The 22,618-nt window shown below is 34.4% G+C and overlaps 2 protein-coding genes across 5 annotated transcripts in view; one reads left to right on the top strand and one right to left on the bottom strand.

Annotated features, from left to right (window-relative positions):
• Positions 1-1,539: 1,539 nt before the first annotated feature.
• LOC110466624 (membralin-like) lies at positions 1,540-15,790 on the bottom strand. 4 transcript variants are annotated; one of them, XM_021523227.1, is made up of 11 exons: positions 15,720-15,790; positions 12,487-12,725; positions 11,229-11,784; positions 10,830-10,940; positions 10,496-10,618; positions 9,227-9,327; positions 8,779-8,836; positions 8,520-8,603; positions 5,898-6,030; positions 4,636-4,735; positions 1,540-3,899 (listed from the first exon to the last, which is right to left on the bottom strand). In XM_021523227.1, the coding sequence occupies exons 2-11, from the start codon at positions 12,685-12,687 to the stop codon at positions 3,144-3,146; spliced, it is 2,223 nt and encodes a 740-aa protein (XP_021378902.1). In that variant the 5' UTR covers positions 12,688-12,725; positions 15,720-15,790; the 3' UTR covers positions 1,540-3,143. The 4 variants fall into 4 exon arrangements, with proteins under 4 accessions (XP_021378902.1, XP_021378906.1, XP_021378905.1 ...); XM_021523231.1 differs by having other exon boundaries at positions 15,730-15,780; XM_021523230.1 differs by lacking the exon at positions 15,720-15,790 and adding an exon at positions 15,518-15,709.
• A 165-nt stretch (positions 15,791-15,955) lies between these two features.
• Positions 15,956-22,618, top strand: part of LOC110466638 (BRISC and BRCA1-A complex member 1-like) — a 12,401-nt gene continuing 5,738 nt past the window's right edge. Inside the window, exons 1-4 of the mRNA XM_021523271.1 lie at positions 15,956-16,334; positions 17,655-17,713; positions 18,956-19,076; positions 19,599-19,705. Coding sequence (XP_021378946.1) covers positions 16,044-16,334; positions 17,655-17,713; positions 18,956-19,076; positions 19,599-19,705 — 578 coding nt within the window. The 5' untranslated portion in view covers positions 15,956-16,043. The remainder of the gene's footprint in view (positions 16,335-17,654; positions 17,714-18,955; positions 19,077-19,598; positions 19,706-22,618) is intronic.

Below are 22,618 nucleotides of genomic sequence, written 5' to 3'. Positions count from 1 at the left end.
AAATGAAAAACAACAATGTAGTGGGACAGGGATCCTTAATTAGCTATATTTTGCAAACAAAAATGCAGTGGGACAGGGGTCCTTAATCAGCTATATTTTACAAAATGTTCAAATCGTTGCAGTTGCTGCGGCACCCGTTTTCAGATCAGTAACCTCCCACCCTTTCTTTATGGTAATTCCTTAAGAAAAGATAACAAAACATCACATTTCTTCACTTTTTTTTTTGGCCTTCACAGAATCTGAAAATTCCACACAGTATGTCTGACTACATCAGATTTAGGTATCTGTTTATAAATTATAGTAAACAGTCAATATTTACATTTTCACTTTTACACATACACACGCATCCTCACGCATCAATATGCATAACAAATTATACAAAAATATCTCCAGCACTTAAATCACATTTATGAACACTTACCGGTAACAGACTCTAAACCTGCATAGCATGAGGAGCTACTCTCTTACACAACAACTGATCCTTTGAACAACAATTTTCAAATTTTCAGGAGACAAATTTGTAAATTAATATTTTCGGAAAAAATAAACCATCCAAAACCATTCAAAGCAACTTTGGAGACCCATGCAGCAATTGAGACTCCTTATTTCAAAATATGTGCAATACAAGAAGGAATGTTAATAAGAGCAAATAAATAATCTTGATTATAATTCTGGTTTCTTGACATAAACTATGACTTCTTTCCATAGATTTCCATAGGATTAGCAGCACTTTTAAAATGGGCTACACTATATGAAAGCTGAAGCTGTAAAAAAAAAAACACATTAAAACCAAGTTGCTTTGTTAAATTCAGACTAAGACTTCAGGCCAACGAATACTAGACCAAGAAATTAGACCAGGATTCCTGGCAAAAAAAATACTGGACCATGAATCTTGAACCGAGGTAAACTTCAGTACCCGAAAAGTGTTTATCAGTTAATGAGATATGATAAATTAAATTTGACAAACTTCAATATTGACACTCTAGGGCTGTTCCATAATTTATTGCATTATTTATTTTAACTGTATTAATACGTTATGAGGTGGTGGGGTTAAAATCAGATCTGCCTACCATTCCTTTAAATCACTTCTAAAGATTTTGTCGGTGGTGGGGTCTCTGAAAAAGTGCAGTGGGACAGAGACTCGCCGATCAACATATGTTTTCCCTTTTTGACATGACAATATTTACCTAAAAAAGTATGCACTATACGCGCAAATTTACAGTAGGGTAATTCTGGAACAGCCCTTACCAAAAGTTTATTTCATTTCATTTCATTTCATTTCACCAGAAGTTAAGGGTGAATGCTATGTTACTGTGACAAACTTCAGTATCCACCCAGTGTTTATCAGAAGTTAAGGGTGTATGCTATGTTACTGTGACAAACTTTAGTATCCACCCCGTGTTTATCAGAAGTTAAGGGTGTATGCTATGTTACTATCACAAACTTCAGTATCTACCCAGTGTTTATCGGAAGTTAAGGGTGTATGCTATGTTACTGTGACAAACTTTAGAATCCACCCAGTGCTTATCAGAAGTTAAGGGTGTATGCTATGTTACTGTGACAAACTTTAGAATCCACCCAGTGCTTATCAGAAGTTAAGGGTGTATGCTATGTTACTGTGACAAACTTTAGTATACACCCAGTGTTTATCAGAAGTTAAGGGTGTATGCTATGTTACTGTGACAAACTTTAGAATCCACCCAGTGCTTATCAGAAGTTAAGGGTGTATGCTATGTTACTGTGACAAACTTTAGAATCCACCCAGTGTTTATCAGAAGTTAAGGGCGTATGCTATGTTACTATGACAAACTTTAGTATCCCCCCAGTGTTTATCAGAAGTTAAGGTTGTATGCTATGTTACTGTGCCAAACTTCAGTATCTACCCAGTGTTTATCGGAAGTTAAGGGTGTATGCTATGTTACTGTGACAAACTTTAGAATCCACCCAGTGCTTATCAGAAGTTAAGGGTGTATGCTATGTTCCTATGACAAACTTCAGTATCTACCCAGTGTTTATCGGAAGTTAAGGGTGTATGCTATGTTACTGTGACAAACTTTAGTATCCACCCCGTGTTTATCAGAAGTTAAGGGTGTATGCTATGTTACTATCACAAACTTCAGTATCTACCCAGTGTTTATCGGAAGTTAAGGGTGTATGCTATGTTACTGTGACAAACTTTAGTATCCACCCCGTGTTTATCAGAAGTTAAGGGTGTATGCTATGTTACTGTGACAAACTTTAGAATCCACCCAGTGTTTATCAGAAGTTAAGGTTGTATGCTATGTTACTGTGCCAAACTTCAGTATCTACCCAGTGTTTATCGGAAGTTAAGGGTGTATGCTATGTTACTGTGACAAACTTTAGTATCCACCCCGTGTTTATCAGAAGTTAAGGGTGTATGCTATGTTACTATGACAAACTTTAGTATCCACCCAGTGTTTATCAGAAGTCAAGGGTGTAAGCTACCTTACACTTACATAAATATTCCTTTTTTTCAGAGACACTCTAAAAGGTCCAATTTTAAGATAGGACTTAATGAAATGTCTTCAAATTTGTAAATCTTGAAACAGTGGACTCAAAATCTCAAATTTAATTGAATGAGAAAGTTTCAGATGACTGAAACCAACAATAGCTGAATACACTTTTCCAGCTTGTATGTTTTTAATTTTAACCTGAAATTACATAAGTTCTTTAATACCAAAATTAGTTGTATTTAGCAGTGTACAGATTACTAAAATCTGAATTCATCTGATACTTAGTCTTTATGAAAATCTAATGAACCCACTAAAATATATACATTCTATCGTATTTCATTTATTTTTCTTTACTAAAACACTGTTGTATTAAACTCTTTTGCAAGTTAATTGCACAACAACATTACCATTGTATAACCCTGAATCACTCACTTACAAACCAATCATGCATGTGGAATATTTGTCAGATAAATGTACTTTTCACATAAAAAAAAAAATTAAAAAAAAATCTTACATAATACAACAGCCCTGCTGTCATAGTAACAATGGAAAGACTGTTCTTCCAAAACATTATTTCATAGAAACAGGCATCTTGGATGAATATTTATCTAAAAAGCATGATTAGAAGTTTCTTGAATGAAGCATCAACATCACACACAAGAAATATCCTCAACCTGTGGCCCCACCTTCCACGGCAGAATCTTGGGTCTGAAGACTGTTACATGAATTGTTTGTATTTAATATTTCAGAACCTACTTGAGTATGTTCTAAGTTTGATGAAGGAAGTCCAGACTTAGCATTATCACATTGTTGTTGAAATGAAGGTGGGTTATCTCCCTTTGACGTGGGAGATACAGAATGGCTAGCAGCTCCTGCTTTACTGTCCGGTATGTGACTACCAGTGTCTTGTGTAGGAACACTACTAGAAGCACCACTTGTTTCACCTAACAAGGTGGATGGACTTTTTCTGTCCAGAGGTCTGTGATTAATATCATTGCCTATATTAACCATATTATCATTATTTTCTGAATTGCTACTTGCATAAACTTGACCCGTATCATCTGAATTATTTGAATTATTTCCTGTCTCCAACTGGCTGCTCGCAGATGGCGACTGTTCAGCTGACATATCTGATAGGCTGTTGCTAATTTCCTGTTCTGATGTCTGATTAGTTGACTGATACATGGAACCAGGAGTGCTGTTAGTCTCGGAGGAAAGCGGCGATGGTTGATGGGCATCATCATTGGCCCCCGGTACCTGTCCATTGGGAGTGACCGGCTCCCCAGTCTGTTCAACATTAGGAGCTGCCCCAGGGTCGGGATTAGTGTTAGTCTGTTGCTGATTTTGGTTGACAATTTGCTGTATCCGTGCTTGCTGAAGAATTGCTGGCAGTTCATAGTGGTGGAAAAAGTAGATCATGGAGTGCTGCAACAAAAGGTCACCAATTTAACATGTTTGTTTAAAATGTCAACAAAAGAATTAATACATGTATCAAGAAATATTCTATTGCACAGTCATAAAATTTACTGTGTTTCTAATTGATACCTGTTGCCTGACAGATAATGTGTAACCATAGAAAATGGCTGTTACACCATTTGGTTAGATAGTTAAGTTTGCTGTTCCACCATTTGGTTGGACAGTTCTGTTTAAAATATATCATGAACCATGGAAACCACCACAAAAAATAAAGTAGAATTTATCTTTTGTTTTTAATATAAGATATTGAACGACATGCATAGTTTTAATATTTATGGAAGTATAAAACCAATAGTCTTACAAAGATATTCTCCAAGATGTGCTATTGTGTATCATGGAATTTATTTGTAAGCAACTTTGCTTCATACTGTCATACAATTTTAAGGATATGCATTTCACTTCTTCAATATGAAACAACTTGTGGTGTACTTTTTGCTTTGGATTGTTGTCTATGTAACACATTAAAAGTCACAGTTTAAGTTTTGAAGGCAAGGAAATAGATCTTAAAAGTTAACAAGGAGTTAAGAAAGTTTTATCTATGGCTCAATTAAATCTGTGGACATCCAATTAATATAAACAACTGACATACAAGTATTGTTTAAATCATGATTAGTTTTATTTTACAAAGATTTCATTCCCATGCTTTATATTCCTGCCTCAACTAGAACCGATATGAGTGACATACCTGTATAAACAGCCAGGAGGTAAATAATGCTAGGCCACTGTACTGCCCATTAAAGCGATAGTGGTAGGCATAGAATGCAAAATGATAAAGATAAAAAAATCTGCAATGTAAAATAAAAATGTTTAAATGAATAAATCTCACCAACCTCATGTTACAGACACATAACACAATACAATCACTGCAAAAATAATATCATCTACATACATAAAACAACTTACCATACAAACAATATCTGCAGCGTACATACAACTATGTGATAGTTGTAAGACACTCGCATCAGACTATATACATTCAGTTAAAACAAACTTTGTGGTATACTGGTATTAAATTCTATTTTTCCTGCATGTTTAGTACAAGTGTTCCTGTCTAACCATAGGTCAATGTGTACAGTAAAACCAGCTTATCTTGACATCATAGATTTTGTTGTCAATTTTTTACATAGCTTAATATAACATGTCAAGTGTTCCAACACCTGTAACCTGTTAACTATTGATGTTTGTGATACACGAGAATTACACAGAACTGTTTGCCTTAACTAATGATGTTTGTGATACAGGAGAATTACACAGATCTGTTTGCCTTAACTAATGATGTTTGTGATACACGAGAATTACACAGAACTGTTTGCCTTAACTATTGACATTGGTGATACACAAGAATTACACAGAACTGTTTTGCCTAAACTTGATATGTTAAATAAGAATTACACAGAACTGTTTACCTTAACTAATGATATTTGTGATACACAAAAATTACACAGATCTGTTTGCTGGAACTTGACATTTTAAATAAGAATTACACAGATCTGTTTGCCGGAACTAGACATTTTAAATAAGAATTACACAGAACTGTTTACCTTAACTAATGATATTTGTGATACACAAGAATTACACAGATCTGTTTGCTGGAACTTGACATTTTAAATAAGAATTACACAGATCTGTTTGCCGGAACTTGACATTTTAAATAAGAATTACACAGATCTGTTTGCCAGAACTTGACATTTTAAATAAGAATTACACAGATCTGTTTTGCCTAAACTTGATATGTTAAATAAGAATTACACAGAACTGTTTACCTTAACTAATGATTTTTGTGATACACAAGAATTACACAGATCTGTTTGCCGGAACTAGACATTTTAAGTAAGAATTACACAAAACTGTTTACCTTAACTAACGATTTTTGTGATACACAAGAATTACACAGATCTGTTTGCCGGAACTTGACATTTTAAATAAGAATTACACAGAACTGTTTACCTTAACCAGTGTCGTTTACTGATGTCGGTGTGACAGCATATTGCATCATATTGATCAGCTATCCACACAATCAGGATGATGTAAAATGCAGTAGTCGTGTCATTAAAGAACTCTGACATAATGGCCTCCATACCTACAAGAGAGCATGGTAAAGTTTCCATTGTAGATATCTGCAATTATAACAGTAAACTAGACTATGGTTAGGATTCATAAATGCCCACGGTACATCAGCCACACACTTTTTGGAAATCAAGATTTGTTCCAGTACTCTGGAACAAAAACCTGTTAAGAGATACTTGTGTATCCAAGATGCATATCCATATTTCTTGCAATAAGATGAAAACTAAAGGTGGTAGAGCAATAACATCAACGTGTAACAGAGGGATATGTTATAACACTAAACGACCTTCACCATTTCATAGTGGGACATAAAAAGTAAATCAATAAAAAAATGTATGAGCTAGCTATATATCATCAAAATTTTAAAGCTTATACAAGTATTGTGTTAAATCTTTATACCAATATATACAGTATCTTTGTATGTAAATTATTTGTTTTTCTCTTATGAAAATTAGAATTTCAATCATCTCTGTGATTTAAAAGTGTTTACACTTAACAACAAGGGCTAATATAACAATGTTTATACTTACCAACAAGGGCTAATATAACAATGTTTATACTTACCAAAAAGGACTAATATAACAATGTTCATACTTACCAAAAAGGACTAATATCACAATGTTTATACTTACCAACAAGGGCTAATATAACAATGTGTATACGTACCAACAAGGACTAATATAACAATGTGTATACTTACCAACAAGGACTAGTATAACAATGTTTATACTTACCAACAATGGCTAATATAACAATGTGTATACTTACCAACAAGGAATAATATAACAATGTTTATACTTACAAACAAGGACTAATATAACAATGTTTATACTTAACAACAAGGGCTAATATAACAATGTGTATACGTACCAACAAGGACTAATATAACAATGTGTAGACTTACCAACAAGGGCTAATATAACAATCTGTATACTTACTAACAAGGACGAATATAACAATGTGTATACTTACCAACAAGGACTAGTATAACAATGTTTATACTTACCAACAATGGCTAATATAACAATGTTTATACTTACAAACAAGGACTAATATAACAATGTTTATCCTTACCAACAAGGGCTAATATAACAATCTGTATACTTACTAACAAGGACGAATATAACAATGTGTATACTTACCAACGAGGACTAATATAACAATGTTTATACTTACAAACAAGGACTAATATAACAATGTTTATCCTTACCAACAAGGGCTAATATAACAATCTGTATACTTACTAACAAGGACGAATATAACAATGTGTATACTTACCAACAAGGACTAGTATAACAATGTTTATACTTACCAACAAAAACTAATATAACAATGTTTATACTTACCAAAAAGGACTAATATAACAATGTTCATACTTACCAAAACGGACTAATATCACAATGTTTATACTTACCAACACGGGCTAATATAACAATGTGTATACTTACCAACAAGGACTAATATAGCAATGTTTATACTTACCAACAAGGGCTAATATAGCAATGTGTATACTTACCAACAAGGAATAATATAATAATGTTTATACTTACCAACAAGGGCTAATATAACCATGTTTATACTTACCAACAAGGGCTAATATAGCAATGTGTATACTTACCAACAAGGAATAATATCACAATGTTTATACTTACCAACACGGGCTAATATAACAATGTGTATACTTAACAACAAGGGCTAATATCACAATGTTTATACTTACCAACACGGGCTAATATAACAATGTGTATACTTAACAACAAGGGCTAATATCACAATGTTTATACTTACCAACACGGGCTAATATAACAATGTGTATACTTACCAACAGGGACTAATATAACAATGTTTATACTTAACAACAAGGGCTAATATAACAATGTGTATACGTACCAACAAGGACTAATATAACAATGTATATACTTACCAACAAGGACTAATATAACGATGTTTATACTTACCAACAAGGACTAATTTAACAATGTTTATACTTACCAACAAGGGATAATATAACAATGTTTATACTTACCAAAAAGGACTAATATAACAATGTTCATACTTACCAAAAAGGACTAATATAACAATGTTCATACTTACCAAAAAGGACTAATATAACAATGTTCATACTTACCAAAAAGGACTAATATAACAATGTTCATACTTACCAAAAAGGACTAATATAACAATGTTCATACTTACCAAAAAGGACTAATATAACAATGTTCATACTTACCAAAAAGGACTAATATAACAATGTTCATACTTACCAAAAAGGACTAATATCACAATGTTTATACTTACCAACACGGGCTAATATAACAATGTGTATACTTAACAACAAGGGCTAATATCACAATGTTTATACTTACCAACACGGGCTAATATAACAATGTGTATACTTACCAACAAGGACTAATATAACATTGTGTATACTTACCAACAAGGACTAATGTAACAATGTTTATACTTACCAACAAGGGATAATATAACAATGTTTATACTTACCAACAAGGGCTAATATAACAGTCAGAAGAGGAGCAGCTGGGAATGCAACAGTGACATTCATCTCCAGCATTTGTAGTAAATCAACTGAAAAATGCAAAATAAATAAATTCAAAGTAAAGATAATTATATTAGTTTTATATAGTATACCAACATTTCATTTTTAAAATAAACAAAATTTCCTTGATTTATTCTATATACATCTGATAATTAGATACCAGGGTAATAATACAGTTGTGAATAACACAAGTCCAATACTCACCTATGAAAATGAAAATCTGATGATGAGAATATCTCAGTAAAGTTGAAACTGATAATGTCTGGAAAAAAAGACAAATATTGAAAAGTTAGAAGATTTTATGCATTAAAACACTATCAAAGGAATTTATATATTTTCAAAATACAATGTATACACCATATTTTGTATATATGCGTCAACTTGTGAAATTGTTTTTAGCAAGTTTCCCTATTTGCATATGCAAGAGTATTGCTCTCTACAAACAAGAGGCCAGTAGGGCTAAAACAATATGTACTTTGTTATTATGTATATATCCAAACATGTTATTGCTATATTCAACTTTATATGCTATTTTCAAGACATTTTTTAACCAATTTCCTCATGTTTGTAAATTTGAAAGAAGCAAGATAAATTACAGTGACATACTTACAAATAATAGCACAATGAAGTGAGTACTCCTACATGTACTTACAAATACTAGCATGATGAATGCTGCTGCCAGGTAAGAGCTCCTGGCCATCCACATACTGACGAAACGGTAGTGTTCCCCTGTCACAACATTCCTTAAGTAACCTATAGATAAATTGTATATTAGTACTGTATAATCAAAACATACAATGAAAATGTGATATATATTTTCAACAATTTTTCCTATTCTACCATGACAGGATTGTAGTAAAGTACATTCTTGATATTTAAAAAAAAAAAAAAAAAAAAAAATTAAACAAGGCTGAAGCAAATCTCCTTATCATTTGTAACTCTTTGTTGTATATTTTTTTTATGAATATTTGAGAAAAAAGAAATGGTGCATACTTTTCAAAGCCCTGTGTTATTCTCAAAGTACAGTAAACTGTACATAAACTGGCTGCCAACATCATTGTTGGAGTCAGATTTATGACATAATACATATCTACTAAATTTTACTCAACAGTGCCAGTGAGTGATGAAGGTTGAGCTTGTATGTGTATGGCAAACAAGCAATGTAGATTATGAAATACTAAACCAGCTATAAATCATTTTGATATTTAGTAAAGAAAATATTCTTATATCAATCTATTGAAACATTCGAAGGTCAATATCTGTCACACAATCTGTAATTATTTTATTCAGGATTGTGTGCATAGATAAAGCCAATAACTCATCATTATGTATAGATTCTCCGACTTTGATCTTGACCTTCAAATATCTGATTAGATTGATGTCAGGAATATTTGTGTGATTTTCATAAAAAAATAGTCAGGATTAGGAACCAGGGAACAAATCAAATGTTGACAGATGAACAGAATGACAAACGATACGTCCTTGTCTTTCACCAAGCCTAGAGAAACTAATGTCAGGAGTGATTGTATGAAGTTTTATAAGGTTGAAAACTCCAGGTCAGGAGTGTGTGGACAAGCCAATTTCTCCATCATCATGTAAAGATTCTGCAGATGTGACCTTGACCTTGAAAGTACCGGTATGACCTTGACCTTCAACTGGTCCAAAGAGATTGGCGATAGGATTTCTTGTGTAAAGTTTCCTGAAATTTGCCTGAAAATTTAGTAGGGAACATGAAGACAACCAAATGCTGACAGATGGACAGGCAGACAAACAGATGGACAGGCAGACAAACAGATGGACAGACAAACAGATGGACAGACAAACAGACGGAGAGGATGATGTCCACAGATGCTCTGCCAAAGGTGAGTGAACTAGATAGTATCAAAATATTATTTGGACAACCTCTGAGGTTCCCACTCACCTTTGTTGTCTTCGTGCTCTGCTAACTGTTTTATACTTGACATTAGTATGTCATCGTACCCCAGGAACTCATCTAGCAAAAACCGACTGATGCTGTCACCGAAACACTCGTCCTTAATGGGATCTGTAAAACAAACAATCTTACTTATACCAATAGTATAGGCACATTTTAACTTCTGTGTGTTTACTGTTCACATTGATTAAAAAATCACTAGAGACAATATTATTTACATTATTCCTTATATATACATGTGCTCATTAATAATACATGAACTTTACTTTCAGTGTTGTTTCTATATGACAGCAGTGAAGTATGTACAGGCCTTTCTACTTACCCAATGTGACAAGCATGACTGTTATATTTAATCTCTGCCTTGTTTTAGGAGATAGCCTCAAGAATCCATACTCCAATGCATATTCCACAATGTATTTCTCTTCTGGCCACACTGCAAATATACCATAAAAATGATAACCATCGCCAGCACAAAGTAATATAAGATCAATAGCGGAGGGCTTTGTGTGACAAAAGAAAAGAAAAACAAATAAACATAAAAATTGTCATCAACATATATATGTTTGGTCTAGCAATATTGCTGATGAAGAATTTACAAAGATTTTTTTATTCCAGTAGTATCTTCAGTCTAAAACACTCAACACACTTGAAGGAAGTGACATTAGATGGTGAATTACACAGTAAAGCTAACAACCACATATGGTGGGTTAAAAACACTTACCCACTTTAGCTAGCATTTCTATTTCTGATAGAGGGTAGGATTCTGTAAAGGTTTCGTAGCCTGTGTCACTAACAGAATTGGAGTTCTGACTAATTTTTGTGACATTTTCATCAGGTTCCTCCACCTCCACATCAGGACTCTCTGCCTCTGTTTCCCCTTTCACATCTCCACCTGGATCCTCCATAGGAACTGACTCCTTATTTACCTCCCCTGTATCAATGATTTCTACTATAGTCTCATTTCCTCCTTCTATAATAGAAGAATTTGTATAGTGCCCATTACTGGGGTAGATATCTTCCGTTACTGTTTCAGCAGTTTCACCGTCCTCTGTTTCTTGCTCTTCCTGTGCATGGTCATTGAACACGTGTACACTAAAATCAGAGTACTCTTTTTCATAAGAGTTGATAAGGCTGTAGTTCTCGGACGCATTTTGTACGATTTCAACACGCAGTATTCCGTGTCTGGGCCAAGTCTTCTGAATGCTTGATAGACAGTTGATAGGTGTCCTTGCAAACACGATGTGTATGTATGCCAAGATGGCCAGAACACACAAAGCCTGTTCAAGAGAAAAAAAATCAATACAATAAAGAAAGTAAATTGCTGATCATAAATTTTCATCAAGATATTTCAATGCACACATATTTGATTTTCATATTAGTAAATACACATATAAACAGCAATCTTTCAAAATGATATGCTGCTATAATAATGGGGCATTCAACTAGGTAGTGGGATAAATAAACCTGCTACAGACTGCCATGGTGGAATAATAATCAATATATACGAGTCTTATATACCATTGGAAAAAAAAGGTTTTTATTTTCCCCATGCTAAGTGCCCTTATTAAGCTAAATGTATTAGTTTTAGCTGATAGCTACAATGACCTGAACCATTACTGTTTACTCCTGTAATCATGGCAGCCCTAGTTATATCCCTAAAACTTATTTTATCTTCCTTGGAAAATGAACTTGTAAACTAGAATCTTGGTTTTTAGAACTCGGTACACTTGAAAAGCAACAGGAACTTAAAAAAATATCTTGTATGTAATACACATATCTTCTAAATATATGAATATTTTCTTATACACATTCTGATTCACTCAGTTTCAATAATTACGAACTGATTTCTTAAACTGAAAAAAAAAATGTGATCTACACTGTTAAAGTTAAACCATTCGAGAAATGAATTTTTATTTAAGATCATATTTGGGGGAAAAAATGCATGGCCACATAAATCTGAAATTAGTAATTTAATTTACCTTCAAAAGTACAGCAAATTCCAGAATTCTTCTAACAGGTTTTGGGAAGGTTCTGGCATAAGTCAGCGCTATCCTGTAGAACAGGGCATGGAAAAGTCTATCACGTACATTCACCAGCGGATTCTGTGGTCCTCCTCGTCCCTGGTTGTTATTACGCCGACCGTCATTATTGTTGTTGTTTTCAAGGTCTGGATTATTCATAGCCCCTTGTCAGTCCTACATGAGCAAATCTCCTGTACCTGTAAAAGGAAAATAAATATGATCGATTTGAAGTAAATGATTTTATTCCTGTGCAGGGACCTCAAAAACTGGGAAACCCTTTTTGTAATAAAGGTGTAACACAACATTTCTGGAATCCATCTTTTATTTCTAATCAAGCTAAAAAATGAAATACCAAAAATCAGGGAACAGGAAGAAACTACTTGTGAAATTTGAGGTAAACCTAACTCTCTGAAACTTAGAAACACTGATAACAAACTTCATTGCTCAAACTTGAAATACCGGTATCTACCTGGTGGCGATCTTTTTTTCTCTTGATCAATCTAAAAATGAAATCAACAAAACTAAGAACAAAGAGAAACATAGGAACACTGAGAAAGAGCAATGTAAACTGTCAAAGTGGCCACCTGGTAGTCATCCATTGCAATAAGACAAGTCCTTATGGTTTCAACATGCACAACTAAGGATAGAAATCCTCTTGACCAGCCATCTTTTCTCCTCAAAGGTGAGAATGGAAAGAAGCCTTTTGGTTGGCTGGTAACCAGTAAAAGCATTGTTGTTGTATATATTGACAAAGTGTTTGCTTTTAAGGATTTACTTGTAGTTCGCTAATTCAAGAGATTGGTTCTTCCTGTTCAATTTAAGCCCACATTATGTGACATAGATTTTCTCTGTAAGAGTTTATTACCTCTCTTTTACATTATACTCTTTTACTGGTTACAACTTACTTGTCCTTACACATGTACACAGGACAGCTCATGAAATATTTCTGTTATATTATATACCTGGTAAGGCGATATCCAACAACTGCACTCTGTATAATCAATACAATCATATTATGTAACAGGAAAGAAAGTAGTGTGCTTCTAGCTACCGGGGATCAAACCCACGATCCCAGATTTCCTAGTCAGAAGCTCTACCACTGATATGACCTAAAGGGAAATTCCCTCTAGCGAAGTTAGAAGGCGACCATATATATATTCCACACTACTCCCCTCTTTTAAAATGTGTTTCCCCTAGAGCATGTTAACAACCAAGGTTCTAACTCCTCGTCACCACAGGGAGGGCCACAGACACCATTTGTAATAGGAGAGAGTAGTATGCCTCCGCTGGGGATCAAACCCGCTACCCCAGACTTCCTAGTCGGACACTTCACCACTGAGCTAAAGAGAAATTCTTCCCACCTCCGAAGCTAGAACGCAACCATAATCCTATGTAAAATTAAAATCTGCCATAATTAAAATATCAGTTTAAACGATATTAAAAAGATAAGTCCTTTTCTCTAGTTTTTATTATGAGAAAATTACATGAATCAGAAAACTAAGCCAACATTGATAGAGGAATGCTAGTCGTAACAGGTCGTTTCGGTAACATTTCGCTCTCATTTCATATAAAGTCCTGTTAATAAACAAGTATGGTTTTAGTCTATGACCTGTGTCATGACTTACCGGTACTTGCGATCATTAGTGTTACCAGATTGCTAATGCTTGAGGGGATACCTGCCAACATTTACCCGATTGACAGTGTGTTGTAAACCTGGTGAAACTAATCTCATTACTAAATACAGATCTAGAGGAACTTATGAAATTCAACATTCAATTTCTTTCGTTCATGATAGGTTGGTTTCTTGTTTGATATTGTAATACATGTAATATGTTTTCGATTCACTATATTCTCCATTATTGACATCTAATTGACTCTAACAATGTTTTAAGCATTTTATTTTTTGTTATATATATATAGAAATTAAATTTCACGAAAGTAAAAACGTGAAACACGTAGACTTTATTTTATTTTAGACATGTGAATCAATTTATCAAATCCAGTTATATATTTTGAACGATATGTTTTTATGTTGTGTATTTATGTCAGTGAGAATATTATATCTATATTTATTCATGTTTTATTAAAATCATGAATAAATGTATGACAGTAGAAGGCTATGACAAGTTGTAATAACTTTTATCCAATCGATTGTTTAAATAAATGAAAAATCCCGAAACGACTTTTGACATGTCCCGAAATTAAACAACCCGGAAAAAGTCCCGAAACGACCTGACACCGGTCATCTACTGCTGAATATATTACAGCTGAACGTCAGCTGCTTTACAAAAGTGTAGTCGCCTATAAATCGATCATAATCAAATGGACAACTACAGTTGCTTCTAAGCATATCTACAGTAATCCATTTACGAAAATGTCATAGATTGTATGTAATCACCGCCTTGTCTTTCTTGGTCAGCCATCGCAATCAGTCTTGATCAAATTGACGTTTGAATCGAAGGCAGCTACACCGGTGGTAGGTAAATCTTGTACGCCGTTCCCGGACCCGGGCTAAAACACCGTACCAAAGAAATACTGAGATATTGTAATTTCTCTACCTTTATTTTCATTGGTTTAAAGTTTAATCAAACCAAACAATCGTTTTCTGAATGTGACACTTTGGATGAAAACTTTAAATCTCTTGATAATTTTGAAATTGATGTGTATATTATTGTTTAAACGGCATNTGTCCCGAAACGACCCGAAAAAAGTCCCAAAACGACTTTCGTCTTGCTACCGATACGACCTGACACCCCATAGAGCTGTAGACCGAGTTGACCATCCATGAACTCAAATATTAGTTGAATGGCCATTTAGACAGTTGGAGAGCATTTTTAGGTAATATTTGTCGATTTAATTATAACTTTTAAAGAGCTTGAGTCTGTCATATGCATTTATGGATCTTATTAGTATAGATTATTACATTTGAATACATGTATCTACTGTCGCGTTTCTATACCACAACATATACGACACCAAATTAACTTACTGTTCAAATTTTACAACATAGAATACACCTTTTTATAACACGCATTGGCTGCATGAAACTAGATCCAGACTCCAAATGTGCCCGAGACGAAGGCGTATACTAAACATCATTTTTCTGTTAATATATTAAAAGTGATTGGATTTGGAATACTATATTGTTATACAAGAAACGGAGGTTATATTAAATAATGTCTCCAAATAACCTCTATTTACTCCTTCTTTTTCTCTACAGTGTCTTCTATCAGTGGATTTCGGCCATGACACTTGTCTCGGTCATTAATCTCGAACAAAAAATACTTATTCCATGCCTATATTACCGTCTGGAAATAACGAAGAAAGAACATCATTTAGTTTATATAAAATCTATCTTTATCTATAAAGGTTACTATTTTTCTTATTTACACAATCCTTTCGTAATTTACATAATGTAATTACTGGTTTAGAGAGTACAACAGGAAAAACGATGGAGGAAGAAGAGTGAAGTGAGACAGTATCGAAAGGTGTCTTGTGGGTGACTGATACGTGCAATGTCCACAATGGAGACAGGAAGCCCTCCTGAAAACACTGATACTTCATCGAGATTGACATTTCAAGAATATGATATAACGGAAAACCCTCTTTTAGCAGACGACATCCAAAACGATGCCCTGTTTGCATCTACGGCCAGAGCACAACACAAGGGAAGTAACTCAGAATCACCACCTGAACAGCATCATCAACTAGACCTACAGACCAACCAAGATAACAAGGACTCGGATTCAAGCCAGGATGATTTACTTGAACTTACATGTCCCAGAGTCAACTGTCAAGAGAAAATTGTAAGAGTTCTATAAATCGAAATAAAATCTTACAGGGCCTTGTTGACATTGTTTTGAAGATAAGATACGAGATGGCTATTTATCACAAATCAACTACAAAATTACCCTCCCAATCTGTATTAACTTATCTTCATACCAATTCAATGTCAAAAATACCCCGTGGCGTGTACAGCTTTGGCTATTACAGCTGTACATTTTGACTCCAAGGTAACTATATCATGTATGTGAACTTTAACAAATAAAATGATTAAATCCTTGCTGTCAAGCAATTAGTTAACAATAATAAGCATATAGATATGTAACAGAGGTCATTTTTTCAATGACTCCACCAGGTGTTGAACCTGGGACCTCTGGTTTACTAGTCTTATGCTCTACCGAATGAGCTAAAGAGAAATTCTCCCTAGCCGGGTTGGCAGGAAGCGGCTAGTATTTTGCCAGGGTGACATACTCCCCCCTCCAGGAAAAAACGTGTCCCGAGTTTTCCAGGGGTCATAGCGATTCCTTTGCAAGTATCGCTATGTATTTTTGTCAAATCTCCCTGGTCCCTACGTGTGCGCCAATGTAACAGAGCTCGAGGTCATTATTTTTTTCAATGCCTCCGTCAGTAGTCAAACCTTGGGCCTCTGGTTTACTAGTCTTGCACTCTAACGTAAAGAGAAATTCTCCCTAGCCGAGTCGGTAGGAAGTGGCTAGTATTTTTCTAGGGTGACACTTATTCAGCCTTATGAAAATACCTTCAATCAACTCTGGGCTGGATCCATATATGTGCCAATAAAATAATGCCATCTCGTAAAATAATTGTACCATAACTACTACTTCAATGAGAAGAAACAATGTTATACTCAGAGAAGTTGAGCTGAAACCAATATTACAATTTTGAATGATAAGTACAGTATGGTAAAAAGATAATAGTTTTTGAACTTGCAAATACAATCACTGATATTTTGTGATACTTTTTTAAGTCTAATACGGTCACGAATAAAATAACAGATAACCACAGGGACTGTTGTTTCAAGAGCATGTGGATGAAATAATGGGTATTAATTATATAACTGCTGCAGATTACCTGGGATTTTATCTGTTTGGGTGATGAGATGATTGTGTAAACTCAAGTGTTTGGATGACACTGCTGTAGCTATAGGTGGCCAAAGATTTCATCTGTATTACTTCCCCTGCCCCCAACCTCCAAATCAGATGATTGTTTGAACAATGGCAAACTTGTGTACACAGCATGGTCATCTCTAAGTATATTATTATATGAAATTGTTTTATCTTTCCCATAATCCACAACATTCAGATGATGTTTACATTTTTTCATAGATTATATGCCTGGATCTCAGTGCTGAGATGGATAAAGTGACCTTTAGGTCTAGATCAGGGTAAGTATATATTTGTATCAGGAAATAAATAAATGCATGGCCAGACTGGGATTCGAACTAAGGACCCTCCAAAATCTAGACAGATGCTCTGCCAATTGAGCTATCTGGTCACCTACGATCGACCCAGTTCAGTTCCGATACATTCCTCCCTCCTTTTTTTATAAGCCTTCCCCTTCAAAGATAACAATATTTACAACCCAGATTTGGGTATTCTTTTGTCAAGCATTTACCAACTGCTTGAAACAACGGTTGGCAAGCTCGCCAATTTTGTTACAGGAGAAAGAAATGCACAGCCAGACCTGGTTTGAACCCGGAACCCTCTGACCTCGAGATGGACGCTGTACTCGTTGATCGATTGCTGACAATCAACCCAGTCCAGTTCCGCTACATACTATTTCTGTCAAATATCATGTGTGACATCTGTTATTATATCACAGTATATTCACTTTTGTAAAAATTCTATTTGTTATGACATCAACCAAAATTGAAATAGATGTACCCAGTATCTTATCATAAATACACCACAGTATCTGAAATCACACATCTGTATATATACTGAACATATATGTATATACTGAACGTTTCAGGCCCAGTTTCTTAGACGTTCATAAACTAAATGTTTCTTACCTTAGAAAAATTAAGATCCTCCAAAAGATCTACTCTACAAATTTGAGACAGAACCGATTCAAAAACAAGTTTGAAGCAATCACCTACTAGCACTTGACATATGTATATTATATATGTGTGTGAATGTCTGATTTGTATGTTTACGATGAAGACTTTACCAGCAGTTCATTGTTGATCTAATTGTTTTTAAGAACATGTATAAATAATTAACCATGACTCTGATTCCAGCATAGCTGCAAACTTACTAAATAACTTTCAAAATCCATATATAGTATTGCATATATCTATTTTCTTTGACATCAAGAAAGTGATGTACTAAAATTTATTGCCTTTAATTCATTTGAAAGAAAAAGAAACAATAAGAATATAAATATGGTGAAGAAGATTGCTGCTTTTCATTTACAAATCACTGGGATATTTAAGATAAACTTCTGGTAATTTGTTAAAGCTTTTCTACATTGTGTAATTACAAAAATTGGTCAATCTTTGTCTGAAAATTTTCTTTAATAGTTGGTTGATTTGCACCCATGATTTATATGCAGATGTAATTCTTTTTGTACCTGCTATATAACATCAGATTTCTTAAAGAAATTTATTCTTGATATTGCATTTCAGAGATAAATGGACCCCATTGAAGTTGATTAAGCGAGCATTGAGATTATTCCTGCAAAGTAAAAGCAGAATCAACAAAAAGCATCAGTATGCTTTAATCATCTTACAAGAAAATGCTGTGTGGGTAGGTATATAAAGTCTATAACTCTTGGAACTGACATGTGTAAGAAAATTGGTACATTTGTACCTGTATAAATTTCATTTTAATTTTCAGATTCTGCTTTGTACAATAAAAGGAAAAAAAATGGTTTTACATTCATTGTTGACACTGAAGCCTTAATAAAAAAAACTAGGTCTCCCAGCAAGATATTATGCTCATGAAGTATCAAATGTTTTCACATTGAGGGGTCACTGCAGTTTTTGGTCAAAGTCAATACAAACATGATTGCTTGTACTTGTAGTAAACACTTTAACTTACTCATTAAATGTACCAAAGCAAATGTGATAAAATGGATATATCTTCAGTTTGTAAAATAAATGTTGAGTCGTATTTGAGTAGCCACCTGAAAGCGAATCCATGTAAGAGTTGCCTGCAATAATAAACCTGTATAACAGATAATCACTGAAAGTGAAAGAGTCTGTTGACAGACAGACTTCTTAATGTTTGAGCTAAATTTCTGAATGTTATTGGCATCTTTGTTGACAGGTTCGAGACTTCAGCAGTAATCCAAGGGAGATAATACATTTGCTGGATGACCTTGAAGACACCAGTCCATGTGATACACTTAATATTGGGTCCATATTTGATCTCATGTAAGTTCTTCATGTGAGATATGACCAAGAATTTGTTGTCATGAAATTTGTGTTACATCTTAGCCACTCTGAAATTGAGAACTAAATCTATTTTTTTTTTATGAAATCATGATGTATTGGAAACTAGGTCTTATCTGTAGCATTATATCAAAAGGAAAAGAAAGTTCTTTACTTTGAAATGAAAAAAAAAATCAATTATAATCTAAACTAAGATGAAACACTATGTACGAGACACCATTATAAATGTATTGATTTTCTCTGAGCCAAACATCGTTTTTTCAATGATAAAAAATCTTTCTGTAATTGATTAATAAAATCTATTACCTGTAACTGAGCGAGATCGGGTTATCGCAGTCGAGGGTTAAGATTCTGTAACAAAATACCAACTGAGGCGTAAGCCGAGGTTGGGATGTTACAGAATCTTAGCCCGATACTTGATTTTTTTTCTCGCATCTTTTAGCTTGAAAAAAAATTTAATTTCGTTAAAAACTTCAAGTATCCCGTCTGGGGCCTCAAATGATAATGACCTCTTCACTACTTAAGCTACATTTGAATGCTTCCGCGTAAAAATGTAGTCTGTTCTGTCATAGATGACAACGTATTTCACAGTGTAGATTATTAGCTCACCTGATCGAAGGGCAAGTGAGCTTATGCCATGGTGCGGCATCCGTCTGTCTGTCCGTCCATCCATCGTCCGGCATCAACTTTTTACTTTAAACAACTTCTTTTCAGTAACCAAAAGGCCTAGGATCATGATATTTGGCCAGTATCATGCTGGAATCAAGGGCTACAAAGTTTGTTCAAATAAATGACCTTGACCCACTTTCAAGGTCAAAGGGGTCAAATATGTTAAAATCGTCAAACCGCTTCTCAATAACCAAAAGGCCCAGGGCACTGAAATTGGGCCTGTAGCATGCTGGGATGAAGGACTACCAAGTTTGTTCAAATAAATGACCTTGATACACTTTCAACATAATGTCCTTGTTCGACATTCAAGGTCACAGGCGTCTTATGTTTAAATCTTTTAATAGGTTCTTATGAATCACACACTGATATACTGCCTGTAGTTGTATTTTAGCCCACTTTTTAGATTACAGGTGTGAGATTAATGCCAGGTGAGCGATTAAGGCCCATTGGGCCTCTTATATTTTATCTACAACATCAAAACTATACATATGAAAACAAAACAGAGCATTTACAATGCAGATTGTCAATTTCAAGCAGTTAACGCGTGGATGAATACATCGCAGTGTAAAATTCTGCTAAATGTCAAATAAAGGTGCAAGACAGATCAGACGAGATAGAAAAATCTAGCATGGGGTATGGCATGGGATATCTCTGTCTGAGGTGCGAGAAAACAAAATACAGTATGTTTAAATTCCTCAGCTTCTTAAGGAGCAAATGTGTCCAAAGTTTAGTGTTACATCTTAGTCTCTAGGTATGCTGTCAAGAATTTGATTTTAATCATTATGTGTTGCATCCAAGTTTTAAAATTGGTTAAAAAACAAACCTTAATCAAGTTTATTACTTTTTGTGTTCATTCAATGTGCTTTTTGTCAGAATGAATGTATATTTGATTTATTTACCAAAATATATTTAGAGCAGCTCCTTCTTTGATATGATGCATGTTTCTGACCTTTTTTCCACATGTTTTTCATCAGACCACAGGGGGAAAGTGCATGTGATATGGTACATGTATCCTTAATTTTCTATGGCTTAAATATGCAAGATATTTTGGTCATAATATGTCCCATAACACAGAACTTTTATCAAATATATTTATAATTTTTTTTGACAGTACCCACCAATAAGTTTGGATATAACCTTCAGTCCCACATATTTTGGTCCTTATATGTAACTTAACATAGAAATTTTATAAAATATTTTTGTTTGAAGCGTACCCACGAAGAGTTTAGATATTTCCTTCAGTTCCACAAAGGAATCATTATTATGCAGTCCCAGATAAAAATGAAACATCAGGGCTAAAATTCTGCTTTGTGTAAATCATAAGACTTGACTGTAGCACATGGCAGAATTTGAAACCTTGCATTTAAAGAATAGTGCTGAGAAAAAAGGTACATTTTCAGATAAAAAAAAAAATCTTTTAACTGTAACATGTGTAAGCAAAATCATTGTAATCATGTTAAAGCTCAACAGAAATATCACATCTGTGATCAACCCTTTCACCCCTAGGTAGCTTAGTAGACTCTACCATACATTTATCTGGATGAGTCCATTATAATCTACAGTGTTGAAAGGGTTTACAACCCTTTTCATTGATTATCATGCATTGTTTGATAATTATACATGTACCTGCATATAAAATGAAGTATATTCCAGCAGACCATGTACATGTAACTCTCTTCAAAAACCATCCCCTGCATTGCAAGTGTAAACATGTAAGCTGTGTGTAACTGGTCTTGGACAAATGTTCTTTGTTGAGGGAGGGTACACATGTGCGTGTACATATCTAAACTTTTTCAAATAACGTCCATATTAAACTGCCAGGTCCATAGAAGGCACATGTCAGACCATTGTTAAAAAAGCCTGGAATGGACAAGGAGGAGTTCAAAAACTACCGCCCAGTTTCAAATCTGCCTTTTCTGTCTAAGATCTTGGAGAAGGTTGTGTCCCGACATTTAGAGGTTCATCTCCATGCAAACAGTCTCCATGACAACATGCAATCGGCCTACCGCATGGGACACTCTACTGAGACGGCCCTCCTACGTGTACATAGTGATATAGCTTCTGCATTGGATAACAAGTGCAGAGCGGTGCTTGTCATGCTGGACTTGTCAGCTGCATTTGACGTCATCAACCATGGCATACTTTATAAACGTCTGGAACACTCTTATGGAGTGACTGATACCGCACTATGCTGGATACAGTCATACCTGAGTGAACGACGACAGT

The sequence above is a fragment of the Mizuhopecten yessoensis genome, unplaced genomic scaffold (genome assembly GCF_002113885.1).
Source record: "Mizuhopecten yessoensis strain PY_sf001 unplaced genomic scaffold, ASM211388v2 scaffold11139, whole genome shotgun sequence".
Taxonomy (NCBI): domain Eukaryota; kingdom Metazoa; phylum Mollusca; class Bivalvia; order Pectinida; family Pectinidae; genus Mizuhopecten; species Mizuhopecten yessoensis.
The sequence above is the reverse complement of the archived record's forward strand: the minus strand, read 5'-3'. Positions and strand labels throughout refer to the sequence as shown.